The 14,120-nt window shown below is 38.7% G+C and overlaps 1 protein-coding gene across 1 annotated transcript; it reads left to right on the top strand.

Moving 5' to 3' along the window:
* Positions 1–474: 474 nt before the first annotated feature.
* On the top strand, positions 475–13,483 carry DCUN1D5 (defective in cullin neddylation 1 domain containing 5). The gene is made up of 8 exons (XM_040055890.2): positions 475–836; positions 3,431–3,513; positions 5,734–5,804; positions 6,179–6,270; positions 11,140–11,248; positions 11,343–11,447; positions 12,295–12,397; positions 13,166–13,483. Exons 1-8 carry the CDS (start codon positions 754–756, stop codon positions 13,219–13,221), a joined length of 702 nt encoding a protein of 233 aa, XP_039911824.1. The 5' UTR covers positions 475–753; the 3' UTR covers positions 13,222–13,483.
* Positions 13,484–14,120: the final 637 nt, after the last annotated feature.

The raw sequence follows: 14,120 nt of genomic DNA, 5'->3' as shown, positions 1-14,120 counted from the left end.
CGGGTACAGCAAGGCGGAGAAGGACTGCGGTCCCGGCCCTGGGGAGCGCTGGGCGAGTGCTCAGAACGACAGGCTTGTGGCTGCCCGTCGTTTCGCGGACCAGTGCGGGCGTAGCGATCCGCGCCCCGCTCAGCGCTCCCGGCCGCTTTTCCAGAGGGACAGAGCGCCTCCCTTCCCTCCCACCAGCTGCCCTTGAACTCAGCCGCCTCTAGGCAGGCGGCTGTCCCAGCCCCAAGCCCGCCTCCAGCGCTGACGGGACACTGAACTCCCCCCCGGATGTGGGCTGTGACCGCGCGGGTTCGAAAGGACTGGAAGGGTTGGCGTTTATTTCGCCGCAAACGCCGAGCGTTAACCGGCACCGCGGCCCGACTCCGGCCGGGAAACACGCGCCGCAGCCCCGCCCTCTCGGGGGCGGCCCCAGCGCGGCCCCGCCCCGGCAGCGCTTCCACTTCCTGCCCGGGGCCGTCTGTGTCCGGGTCGTTCTCGCCGTTCCCTCCGCAGCCGATACCGCCCGCGCTCGCTCCCGCCCCCGGCGCGACGCCCGCTTCTGGGAACGGGGCGGCGGCGGCGTTTGCCCGCGGCGAGCGGGGGGCGGCAGCGCCCGGCGGGGCTGGGGAGGACCAGCAGGAACGGGGTCTCCTCTGCTTTCCTCACCGCCGGTTTCGAGAGGCGGCGGCGGCCGGGGGAAGCTAGCCCGGGGCGTCCTCGGCTGCGGGCCCCGGCAGCGGGGCGGCCCCGCCCCGAGGCAGAACGATGCCGGTGAAGAAGAAGAGGAAGTCCTCGGGGGCGGCGGCGGCGGCGGACGACACCGGCCTCAAGAAATGTAAACTCGGCAGGTACCGTCTCGCGGGGCGGCGGCCGGTGCCGGCGGTCACGTCCCGGGCCGCTCCTCCGCGGGCCCCGGGCTGCCGCAGCCGTGGGGCTTCCCGGGGCGGCGGGCGGGGTGAGGCCGTGCGCGGCCCGGCGAGCCCCGGCAGGGCCGCGGCCGTGCCGGGGGGCACGTCCCGGTGCAGGTGCGAGGCTCGCCGGGCCGGCCGCAGAGGCGGCGTGGTCGCGCCTCGGGGAAAAACGCCGCGGAACGGCTCCCTTTCCCGGCTGGCTTTGCCTTTGGCTGTACCTCCAGGGCCAGTTCTGGCATTTGTCCCCATATTTGTTCTATTTCCCTGGGGTAGGCGGTTCTCCTCACTTTAAGGTTGCCAGTACTCAGAGTGTCTGTGCTAAATCGTCATTTCCTCTTTTCTTTTTTTTTTTTTTTTATTTTTTTTTATTTTTTTTTCTTTCTTTTTTTTTTTTTTTTTTCCCCAGTGAATTGGAAGGATTGGTCAGCACACTGGAAAACAAGAGCAGGAAAGATTTCTCTAACAAATACAGGAGTCTGAAGCATCGTGTTCATTATTGTAAAAAGGCTATTTTATGCCATGATACCCAAAAGTTGCTGTTGGAATGATAAGCCATTAGTGTGGTGCAGCAGGAGCTTACAGTGTGGCTTCCCCGAAGTTACTGCCTGCTTCATCTCTTAGACTTTATTAAGTATGGCAGCAAAGCAGTAGTTAGGAGGAACGTCCTGGGGACATGAGGATACAAAGGACTTGCGAAATCATGTCTACGGGAATGGCTATTGCAAGAAACTGTGGCGTGTGGCCTTTCTCATGGGCTGGCCGAGCTTGAGTTTAGAAGTACCCAGGCTCTTATTTTGTTCTGACTGTTCATTTTGGGTAGCTATTCCAGAGCTCACTTTTGTGGTCATTGATGACCTTTTAGTTTCAGTCAGTTTATTCATTGCCTATAAATAACTGTTCTTGTGCGAGCATTATCCTCTATACCACTCTACTCCTTCACGGTTCTGCCTCAAAGTATATTTGGAAGGAAAGCTTCTGATTTCTTTTATGTTATTTTATATAGTTAAAAAAGCTAAATTTTTCTGGTTTGTAATACCAACTTTCAGTTTCCTTGCTCATCTTAGCTCTTGTTTGCATGTGGTCGGTTTCAGTTTGTCTTTCTGGAACACTGTTAACTGAAATTTTGTGATCTTAATTTCTTTTTCTTCTAGTGTTTTCATAGCACACAAAAAAAAAAAAGATTCTACAGGGCACTAGTTGTTGAGCAAAAACTATGATGTAAGTGAGAGTTCAGGCTAGGTGATCAGAATACGTTCGATACACAAGCATTTTTGGCATTATGTTGTTACACAACAATTTATTGGTAATATTCTATAGTAAAATCAGTGATTACAACTAGATCTATGTTAATCTGGATAAAGCCAATAAGCAATAGCAGACCATATGACTCTGCCTCTTTCTGGTGACTTGTATTCCTAATGCCAGTTGGATGGATGAATGTTTGTAGGACACCTTTAATTCTAGCTTTCAGCACAGAAGGCTTTTTCTTAGAGTGCTGTGTTCTTTTCCAGTGAAGCTAAAAATGATACATGGGGAGTTAAAGTTGTTCATCCCTCTCAAAATTGAGCTATTCTTCTCTGCTTGACATCTTAATTTTTAAAATGCAATGTGGGAGCTGCATAATTTTAAATCCTCTCATATGAATAGCTCTCACCTCATTGTTAGAAATTACCTTAGCTTATTCTAAAAGTCTGTAATTTGTGTTTGAAAGGAGGCTACATTGAAAAGGTGTTGCAGCTCCTTAACTGACTGAAAATGCCTTTGTGTAGTTGCTGTTTTTACTGGAAGAAATTCTATGCATTCTTTTAATGAATGATGAATTAGAGAATTCGCTTCCTAGGCAAACTGGGTTGTGTGTTACATAATGAAGACAATGATGGGGGGAAGCTGCGTGTGCTGAGCAGCTTCAGTGTTGCCACAGATTGCACACTACTATTCTGGTGTACCTACCAAATATCTATAGAATTTGCAGATTCTTAGTTACGTGTATAATGTAAACAAATTGACCAAGTTTTTTTTCCCTAATTTGGATGGTTAACTATAAATGGCCTGACTTTTAAATATGTCAAACTCTGCAGCTTCTGTTGACCTTAATGGGATCTGTGCATGTTCAGCACTCTTGAAGATCATGCTGCTTATTAGAGACCTAATATTAAATGCCTGGATGTATAAATATAAGTAGATAATAAGGCATTTGAATTACTGAGGAGTGATATTTTGGCCATCTGTATGGGGGGGGTTTTTTGTTTACTATCTACAAGATAACAGTATTTCTGCATTTCAGTAAAAGTAATAGTTGCAATAAATCGGGCTATGAGATGGTTGTAGTCTAAAGGTAGTTTTATGTTCCAGCAGTAGTTGAGAATGACAGACAATTGCCTTTTATGAAATTCACCGTAACTGTAGATGTATATTGATCTCGTGAAACAATTTAAATAGATTAATAATAAATGTTGTATAATTTAATTTTTCCTGGCTTTCACTCATTAAAATAACACTGTTCATCCCTGTGTTTCTGTTTGCTACTGCAGATCACAAGCATCTGGTAAAGTAATAAGCGGAGAGGAACATTTTTCAAGCAAGAAGTGCCTGGCTTGGTTTTATGAATATGCAGGTAATATGCAATTCATTAGTGTTTAAAACTAAATGGTTTTGTTTTTAAAGCAATACATCAAACACTACTTGCATTTTGCTGTTTTCATGCTAATGTAGACATAAAAATATGTCCATATTTGCTTCTTTATAACATGCACTTGAATTAGTATAGCTTTTATTATTTCCTTCTTTTTTGTTCTTTATGACTTGTTTTTCTTTGCTTTATAATTTTAAAAAGAAACAACAGATGTTGAGCAGTACAGTGTTGAACCAGGATATACTGAGTGATTCTACTTCTTGCTTTGAAATTATCAAGTAGAAGGCAGGACATTGAGAGATCATTCAGATTGATGCCTGTGTATCTGGCTGTGTCTTCTTTGTGATCATACTGGAAGGCTAATGGCATAGGTCATGATTTCAAGCTCCTTGGATTTATGTTTTACAAAACAAATATAATAGAGGTTTATACTGTTTTTCCATCTGAGTATTTGTACTAACATTTTTGATATTCTAAATAACAAATGTCTCATTCCAAAAGTATTTGAAGTAGCCTCTTTCAAATAATTCCCAATAGCCATTGAATAGCTGCTTTCAGTGAATAGACAGTGTATTTTGCAGAATTTATTACACTATTACTGCTATTTATTTACTAGTTACATGATTTCTGAACTCAGGATTTCTGAATTGTTATTAATTTCTTGTATAGTCACTACTTAAAGTCTATCCTAACTGGTTGATGATTAAAACTTATTAATTGCCAGATCTTAGTATGGAGCGAGCTGCTAATTTGTCTGCCAGCAATTGGTTTGAGTATATTTATCAGGACTGATGTTTTCCTTGCAGTCTTTTTACTTCTTACCAATGAACTACTCTTGTTTATAGTAATCTGCTTTCTACTTGAGGTTTGTGGCATACTCTTCTGGAGTAGAGTCTTTCCTAGGGCAATAGTAATTCAAAGTTAATTTTCTTGTGATAAATATATTTGCATATTCTTCAGAATTAACGTCTGTAAATTTTGTCTTTGTTGAGTCAAGAATTGAATGTAGGAGGCTATAGTTTTAGTTAACCAGTAATCAAAAACATGCCACATTTCCGGCATGAGATAGAATTCCAGTTAAAATATATACATTAGGAGATAAAATCTTTCGATTGAAAGATAAAACTATACACACATATGTGTGTGTGTATGATTTCTGGACCAGAAATACTGATTCAAGCTTTTACTTGTTATTACCGTTGTATATGTTTCTCTTCATAATTTGCTTTTTTTTTCTTTAACATTTTCTATCTAGCACTGTTTGGCCTTGCTTACCGAGGCAAAGTATCCTTTGCAATGTTTTTCAAGAAGTGGGGGTTAATCTAAAATGTTGCATTTTATTTTCCTGTAAAAGTAGCCATTCTCAACAGTTTTTATTGGCAATATTCTTATCTCACAGTGCATAGTTATTCAAAGTACATTGTCCAAACTCTTAAAGAGGCTTCTGCTTATACTGGCAACAGATGAAGTGGAGACAGGTATCATCAAGGATTACACCTAACATAAGTACCAGAACTTGCCAAAAAGTTATAAGATGGCATGTTGTTTTGGATGCTAAAAGTTGCCTTTTATGTGAGTTCATACTCACTAAATGTTAATGTAATGATCCAAGACACATCAAAATACTATGTTGACAGGCCTTTTAATAATATTTGGCTGCCCAGTAGGAGTCATTTTTGGATCAGGCTTAGTCAAATTAACTGAAACCAGGGAGTGGTTAGAGGAACAAAATACTCTAGAATGTGTCCATATGCACTCTTTAAATGCACTGTTTTGCTGCATTTTAGAGATTTGTGTTAAAATGGAGAAATGACAGCATAACACTAACAGAGTGGTCCTAATCAATCTGTTTTCATTGCAGCCTTAAACCTTTTTTTGTTTTGTGTAAGGCTAACATGCTCAACACTTCTTCAATATATTGTTATCACTTTGTTTATATTACTCAGCATCATAAAACTCGTGTGATTTGTGTCTGCTATTGTAGGGAGGCAGTGCACAGCACAAACATTCTGATGTAGCACATAACATACGTGTCCACGCAATTGCACTTGATAGGATAGTTCTAGCTCTAAAAGCTACTTAATAGTGTAATTCAATGTTTTTAGTAATGCTTTGGGTGCAATTAGCCTAATTATTGTGTGCAACCCTTGTGAACAGTGAATGTTACTTAGATTTCACTCTGGTGTGTTTTTTGCTTTGAAGGTCCTGATGAAGTTGTAGGCCCTGAAGGAATGGAAAAATTCTGTGAAGACATCGGTGTTGAACCTGAAAATGTAAGTTTCTTTCATAGTGCTAGTAACACCAAAGAGAATATTAGATAAGGTTTAAGTTCATGAAGCAAAGAGTTTCTCATCTTCCTGCTTGTAGGAGCTGCTCAAAGATATTTCAGCTGAATACATCAGTTCTAATTGGCTGGTGTGTGAGGTTTTTGGGGGGTTATTATAGTAATACTTAATTTTCAGAAATTGAAATTAAGGGGAAAATTGCATGTAGCTGAATTTTTTAATGGTAGCAAATATGAAGACCAAGCATGTACCACAATTGCTAGAATGTTTGAATGCTTTAGAATTTTATTATTGGACTTCAGTAAATTAGCCTTTTCTCACATGCTCTTTTCCTCCCCTTATTTTTATTTTGTTTCCCCTAGATTATTATGCTAGTTTTAGCCTGGAAACTAGAGGCTGAAAGCATGGGATTTTTTACCAAGGAAGAATGGTTAAAAGGAATGACCTCATTACAGTAAGAGTGTTTTTACATATCTAATAGAATGTTCTAATCTTATGATTGTACCTATAACTTAACTATTCTTGCTCTGTTTCCTGTATGTTGGAGATAAAGACACAACAAAAGCTGGCTTTTAAGTCTTGTTTTGGTCCACAACTGCAAAATTAATCTGATGAGTTCACTCAAAGGATTAAGATATTATGTAAACTTAGTTAAGTGAGGTTTTGGTGGCTTCCTTTTCTTACAAAAATATGTTAAAATATCATTCTAGTTAGCAGACATAAATAGGTAGATCTGGAGATGCACATAAGTATATCTCACACTGATATTCTAGAAAGATTTTACTAATTTCTGAGCTTTATAGATGAAGACTGCATAGATAATAATTTTGGCTATTAGTATCATTTATTAGATACATGTCAGAAGCTATGCTTAATGCTTAGGTTAAGTAACACCTTTTCAGTTTACAAACTAACTTCTTGCCCTTTCTGTTTGCATTTGAATTTTTGCCGAGTTAATGCCCTGTCTAAAGAGATTGTTTCTTCTATTAAAGTAATCAGCTTTTTGTGAGGCTTAGCTCAGTTGTTACTTTTTGTTTGTTCTTTGTGTAATTATTTTTGTTACCCTAGTGTTTTAAGGATGACTTGTTATGACACTGCACTCAATATTACAGATAGGGAGCTACTATTGCAGCTAGAGCATGAGAAAAAGGAGTTGATTTTATCCTTGCCCTGGATTGGTTTGGGAAATTTTATCAGGCAGATACCCTATGGTTACTCAAAACTATGGAGTAAGTGACTCTGGACACTTAATTGATCTCTTAATTGTCTCTCAACTCTTAATTGATTTGGCATCAGGCTTCTGATAGATGCCTTGATTATTTTGTGACTTATCACCGTAAATTTAATAAACTAAGAGCTGGAATGATCGAGTTGCTTGAAATTCAGGGTGACAGAGGATAAATTATGGGCGCATGATTTTTCAGATGCAGTGAATGGGTATTGGTCACTTACCTGAAGTACTTAATTTTTATACCCAAATAGAAGCTTTCAAATAATCTCACAGAATGCAAGCACAAAGATGTGTGAAGTCAGGCACCTGTTCAGAGCTGATGTTTTAGACTTTGTTTCTAATAATTTCCTGTGACTGGAAGTATTCTGGTTCTTTTCAGAATGGAGCTGGTCATACTATAGTCTAAACGTGTTTAAGACTGAAAATAAGGTGTGCATTTTCATAGAAAGACTTCTGGTGAGAGCACTTGCCTATGTCTAAAGCAGTTAGTGTGTATGTTTTGCTTCCCCTGTTGTTCTCTAATAAGCTGGCTAAGCACCTGACTGAAGCAGAGACACTCACATAACACAGCTCAAGATCCATTGGCTAAAAAATAGGTGTAGGTTTTGGCTGGGAGTGAGCAAGTGGCTCTGTGGCACTTAGTTGCCAGCTGGGGTTAAACCGTGATGAAAGAAAATACAAACCTATAGACTTGTGCTGTTGTTGCTTATTAGGAAGAGAGGATCATATTATGGGAATGGGGTGAAAGATTTCACTAAAGTTTGAAGGAAAAGGATTTTACACTTAAAATAGTAAAATATTACTACATACTTGCACAGCTTGTTGGGTTTTTTTTTTAATATTTGAATGAAGACATGAAATTGAAATTAAAACCCCAGTGTGTATTCTAGTCAGAGTTCTGTTGTAGAATCCTTATTTCAAAATGTGTGAAATGTCATGCAAGGTAATTGCATGAACGGGTTGGGTAGAATTCAGCTCAGTCGTAATATGCCTAAAGGTTTGGTTTATATGCAAGAGCTGGATTTCTTAAACCCTTATTGCAATCTTTTAAGATCCAGTCAGTGTAACGGAGCCTAGGGAGGTATCCAGCTTGCCCTAAGACCTAATGTCTAGTCACCTGAATTGCTCTTAGAGGTTGTTTGGCTAGTCCTCTGCGAATGGCAACACCTGGAGCTTAGGGCATCTATCTCTGATCTACAGTTAGATGGCAGCATTTGGTGCCTGAACTGACATTCTCTCTGTGTGTTGTTTTGTAATACACTGGTGAAGTTTGCTGTTTAGCAGTGAGAAAAATAGATGTGTGGTAAGGTAGATACTGTCAAAATGAAGGTGAATTGAGCCCTAAATAGCATCTTATAAGAGCTAAGCAACTTAGACTGGAAGGTTTCTGATATGTTTTGAAGGTAGGGTGAATTCTGCCACATATATGTATGTGTGTGTGTGCATATACTTATGTATTATGTACATATGCAAGCTCTTTTCATAGCAGAGAGAATCAAGTACCTCTGCTAGGCAGTTTGTTTCAGCTACTTTAAATCCTTAGGATGAAATATATATACACAACGTTAAATGCTTTTGGTTTAATGTTTGTATACATCTTACCGATTTTTCTTTTTAGTAAAAGACAAGCATATGAATAGCTTGGAAATATAAAACATTGGAATATCTGAGTAGGAGTTAATGAATCATCACTGTGTCCCTGTTAGCTGGACTTCAGATGATCTCTCTCACCAGAAATTTAAAAACTTCCAGTTTGTGATGCTAATTTGAGTTTTGTTAAAAATGTGACATAGGGATGAGAAGAGAATGTAATAAGCTAATGTCTAATTTTGTTGATCTTGAGGTAATACTGTTTAATGCTATCCTATAGTAAAGGCAGTTCGAGAAATCACATCTTTTTCTTGTGTCTGTACAGGGGTTTAGTGTTAATTCACTTGTGCTAATTAGAAGGTTGTTCTAATTATCAGGAAGATTATTTTAAGTATGAGTGACCTCAGTCATCTCTTTTATGGTGCAGCCACACAAGCAGCTATACCTCTGTAAAAGTGGAGTGTGACAACTCCTTGCCTCTTTTTGGAAAATCAGTGGCTAGATACAGGAATGCCCTTAACATCTTTAACAGAGGCATGTCTGTGTCTGGATCCAGAGGATCCAGGTGCTGATCTGAGCATGATCTGTTTATCTGTTTGTTTATAAATGCACTGATGATAAATTGCTTAGGAGTCCTGACACCTAATAATTGCTGATTTTCATACCATTTTTTTCAAAAGAATTGTGTATTAAAATACACATAGCCAATAGTATAGTAGACAATAGTTGACATTTTACTTTGCACTAAGATGTATGACTATTTGAACAATTTTAACAAAGTAGTTTGTAAGAAATTTAAACATAATGAAATCTGTGTTTACCCATGACATGGTAAATAATCTCAGTCAAATTATATTTAACAAAATGTGTTGTAAACTCACTACAAATATCTTATATATGTCACTAGTACGCAAAGAACTTGAGCATTTAGGTAGATTTGTCCTCAGATGTGTAGAACATTTTGTTGGGAGTATGAAGCTTTGAACATAGAAGAGATATTAATTAAAAATATGATGTCTTTCTAGCATAGCATAATGCTCTTTTAAGAGTTAAATAGTAGAACACAGACCAGTTAGTTGGCTGAAGACAACAAAAGTAATTTTATCTTTAGCTGAATTTACCAAAGCTCATTTAATGAGAGTTCTTTTCAATTTGTAATATGGTTTATCAACTAGTTGGCATCTGAATATGTAGCCTAATTAGGTAATAGTTTTATTTATTTAGCACCACCATGGGCTAAGACTCAGTGCTGCTTTAGGTAGATGCTGCTAGAGACAAGAAAAAACAAATAATGATAAAAAAAGGCGGCATCAGTTGGAATTGCTACATTTCTCTCGTCGCAGTCTGGAAGAGACAGACTGACAGACAGCTGTGCACACACAGGCTGGCAGATCTGAGGAGCAGGAAGTATCAGCTGTGGGCAAAGTACAGCATCAAAGCACAGCATCTCAGCAACCTGCAGTACCCCTGAAGGGCCCTTGCTGGGGGCCCGTGTGACAAGTCCATGTGGAGCTGTTAGAGGTTGAAGTGTATTCTCTGAGAGGCAGGCTGGCAAAAGGGGGACACGTGACCAAAGGAAGTATTTATGTACAGCTGCATTTCTGAAAGTATGCTTCTTCACGAAGGATACAAGGCAAGGTAGATTATTTTTTTTATTTATTCTTTTTTAGCCGTGGCAGCTTTTTTATAAGAATAAAATGTCCTGTTATAACTGTTCTATTGAGTGAGTATTTTCTGGAGGATTAGCAAGGTTAAATTGCATTCTCCTTTCCATTGTTGGTGAATCTGACCCATTTTCTATTTGGAAACAAAATTCCTTGCTGAGTAAAGTACAAGGAGATCTTTCCGCCAAAGACTTATTTTGCAAAAGCTTTATCCTGTTGGCTGGTGGACCTGTACGTTCTCATACAGCCTTTGATTTTTCAGTTGAATAGCTACTGACTAATTCAGGTGATTAAGGTTATGTCAGAGCTTGCATTTATCAGTCATGAAACATGAGCAGACTAGTATGTTTTGCAGAGTGCCTGCTCAATCCTGCCATTTGTAAACACACACTTCAAAACTACATGTTTAGGGTTTGCGTTTTCCCATTATTTACAGCTGGATTTTACTGCTTAATGCACGCTGAATGATGTTTTCTTCAGTCATTCATAGTGATTGGAAGATAAGATACTGCTGGGTATGAATACAGATTGCAGAGTTTGGAATTAAAAGACTATTATTTGAGATGTGAAGCATGCACTTCCTATTATATTGTTGATATATTTTAAACAAAAAACTTGCTTACAGAAGCCAGCATTCATCATTTCAGTAAGCTGCAAATGTTCAGCACGTTCAATATTCTTTAAGTCAGTTTCACAGTATTACTCCTGTATATGTAATGATTGCAATTTGGTGATTTTAATTTTTTGTTTGCTGACATTTTTTTCATTGCCTAAATGTTGTGTTTTGAACTCCTAATGTTTTGGTTTTGGTTTTTGTTGTTGTTGTTTTTTTTTTAAGGTGTGACTGTACAGAAAAATTACAGAGTAAATTTGACTTCTTACGGTCACAGTTGAATGACATTTCATCCTTTAAGAATATCTACAGATACGCCTTTGATTTTGCAAGGGTAAGACTGCTGAAATGTTAGGAAAGTTTGTGCTTTTATTTATTCAACAAGCTTGTGCTTGATTGGTTTATCTGCTTTCTTTATTCAACCTTAGGAAAAAGACCAGCGAAGTCTTGATATTGATACTGCAAAGTCCATGTTAGCTCTTCTGCTTGGAAGAACTTGGCCACTGTTTTCAGTATTTTACCAATACCTGGAGGTACAAGTTTCTTTGACTTTGCGAATGTTGGCATAGTCGTTGGACTGTTCTGTGATAACATTGTGTTTTTATTTTACTCAAGAATTACTCCCTTTCCCTTGCTCTGTGTGCTTATGAAACAGTGATGCATCACAGTTTTTGTATGCATTGCAGATCCTTATCTTCCTTCCTGTGCCCCAGCCCCTTTTCTTATCAAAGGCAACTAAAATTCCATCTTGGTTATACTGTAAATATAAATTTAAAAGTAAGTAGTAGAGCCCCACTAGTCTCTTCAGCTGCATCTGTACTGCATTTCAAGTTTGCTTTGTGCAGCTACAATGTGTAGGTACCTTGATCTCTGGCTCTCTCTGAAAGTGACTGATCAAAGTGAACAGGTGTAGGTTGTGGAACACATTGGGCTCGAGACTATTCCCTGGCTTCAGAGCAGTAGTAACACTGCAAAGTAGATCTCCTTATGATCATAATGTATTGTACCCTGGAGAAAATATATATATATATTTTTTTTTTTAATAGTTCATTCTGGAAACATATCTGAGCTAGATAATGCCCCACTTCAGGGCCAGGCAAAAATACACCAGTTTTTGAACCTTAGAGTGGTGACTTACTGATTTCCAGGTTTTGGAAAATTTGATTCTGCTCTGATCTTCCAAGAAGTCGTTCTATGTAGTTTCATAACTATGAAATATGTTCTTGTGTAGTATTTTTTATAATGGAAAATGAAGTAAGTAATAGCCATTGTTACCCATTAAATAGTTTAAGAACTCATTGAAGATAAAATGACATAAATGAGAGGCAGGAGTACCAAATGCCACTTGACATTTTAATATTTTGAAATTACTTTTCCTAGCAATCGAAGTATAGAGTCATGAACAAGGATCAGTGGTACAATGTACTAGAGTTCAGCAGGACTGTCCATGCAGATCTTAGCAACTATGATGAAGATGGTGCATGTAAGTATTCTTAATGTTTTGCTTATTCAAATATTAGCAGAGAATTTTAAAATTACATAAAACAAATTTCTGTAACAGAAACAATACTGTAAGGTAGAAATTTTTTTTTTTCCAACAATGTATACAAAAACAGCCCTGATAACCATCCATCTTCAAGCTGCAGAGATTAATTGTTCTTAATTGTATGTCAGAGGTATAGTTTATCAATAGTATGATGGTTTACTTGAGCCGGCTTGTATTCAGTGAGGATCTAGTGAAGGTCCTTGCTGCATACAACTAGATTTTTCAAGAAGAATTATAAACAGCAAACTTTCATTTTGTACTAGTATATAATAAACTCTAGCTTAACAATTTTTGCCTGCCTGCTGGTACTTGGCACTAAACTGTCCACCTGGCTGGTAGCCAGTTGTGCCATGACTGAATTGCCTAAGTCCCATTTTGGTCCATGTTATAATTATTCACAATTTTGAAAACTTTAGGAAGGAGGAATTAGTTGTGCTGATTTACAAGATTTATAAGATTATTTTTAAACTTTTTCACACTCCACCTGTCAGATATCAGGAACACTTTTTTTCCATAATTCCATATAGTGGTTTTTTGTGTACTTTTTATCATCCTTGGATTGGAGTGATTGTACTAATCTATGAGTATTTTACCATAGGATTGACATAGATGTTTCCTAGACCAGTGGTTTTAACCCTCATACTTCAAAAGAAGGTGTTTGTAAGTCATTACCAATTATAACTCCCAAGTTTTGTCCATTTGCAGGGCCCGTACTTCTGGATGAATTTGTTGAATGGCAGAAAGTTCGTCAAGCGTCATAGCAAGAATTCAAAAGAAAATGCAGAAGTTTTTTTTGGTGCCCGCCTGTACACAAAGTAATGAGAAAAACAAAGGATTGCATTTTCATTCATAAGAAAGACTTTACAGTAATTTTTTTCCTTTTTTAAGGAGACTTTCTTGTTACATGTGATATGGGCATTGAACCACACCTCTTCTGAGACTGAAAGTTGGAGTTCTTGTTTTGAGTCTTATGTTTATAGCATTTATTTCAGAACAATAAAGATTCAGATTTGTGACAAAGGCCTAAAAGTGAAGGATGTCCCTTGAATGTGAGTGTGGTGTCTATTTTTAAAACCAAATCTCTAAGATATCTTTCTCTGAAGTGCCCTTTGCTATGAATTTTTGAAGACCTTAAAAATGCTTAATTGGCGCTGTTGCTTGCTGTTGGTATGATTGTCTTGTGTGGCAAATGTTAGAAAGGATGGCTGATTTTGGAAGCCCTGGGTGGGAGCGTGCTCATTTGTGTAGTACATATTGGTCATGGGTTGTGCCACAGTTTTTAGCTCCTCATGGAGATAAAGGCCTTAAACTCCTACTATTATTTTTTATTTCTTTGTTTATTCCCCACCCAGTGGCATGGCATTTAATGGCAGGCCCCTTCAAAGCAGAAAAGTGTAGAGCAAATAGCTTTATGTGCAGAGTGGCTGAAAACTAGTTGCCTGTACTTCAGCTGCTCAACCCAGATACTCTTTGGTACAGTGAGGGAACTTCAGATTTTTACTACTATTTAGGCTTTTCGGATTGCTTTGTATAAAAGTGCAATTTATATTTTAAAAGGGAAAACTGAGACTTGGTTTCAAGCTTTGCTTCTTGTGTTAGGGAGGCACTCATAACTTTTTTTTCCTCCCTGAATGGTTTTCATAATGTAAATCAAGAAGCA

This window comes from Hirundo rustica, chromosome 2 (assembly GCF_015227805.2).
Source record: "Hirundo rustica isolate bHirRus1 chromosome 2, bHirRus1.pri.v3, whole genome shotgun sequence".
Taxonomy (NCBI): domain Eukaryota; kingdom Metazoa; phylum Chordata; class Aves; order Passeriformes; family Hirundinidae; genus Hirundo; species Hirundo rustica.
The sequence above is the reverse complement of the archived record's forward strand: the minus strand, read 5'-3'. Positions and strand labels throughout refer to the sequence as shown.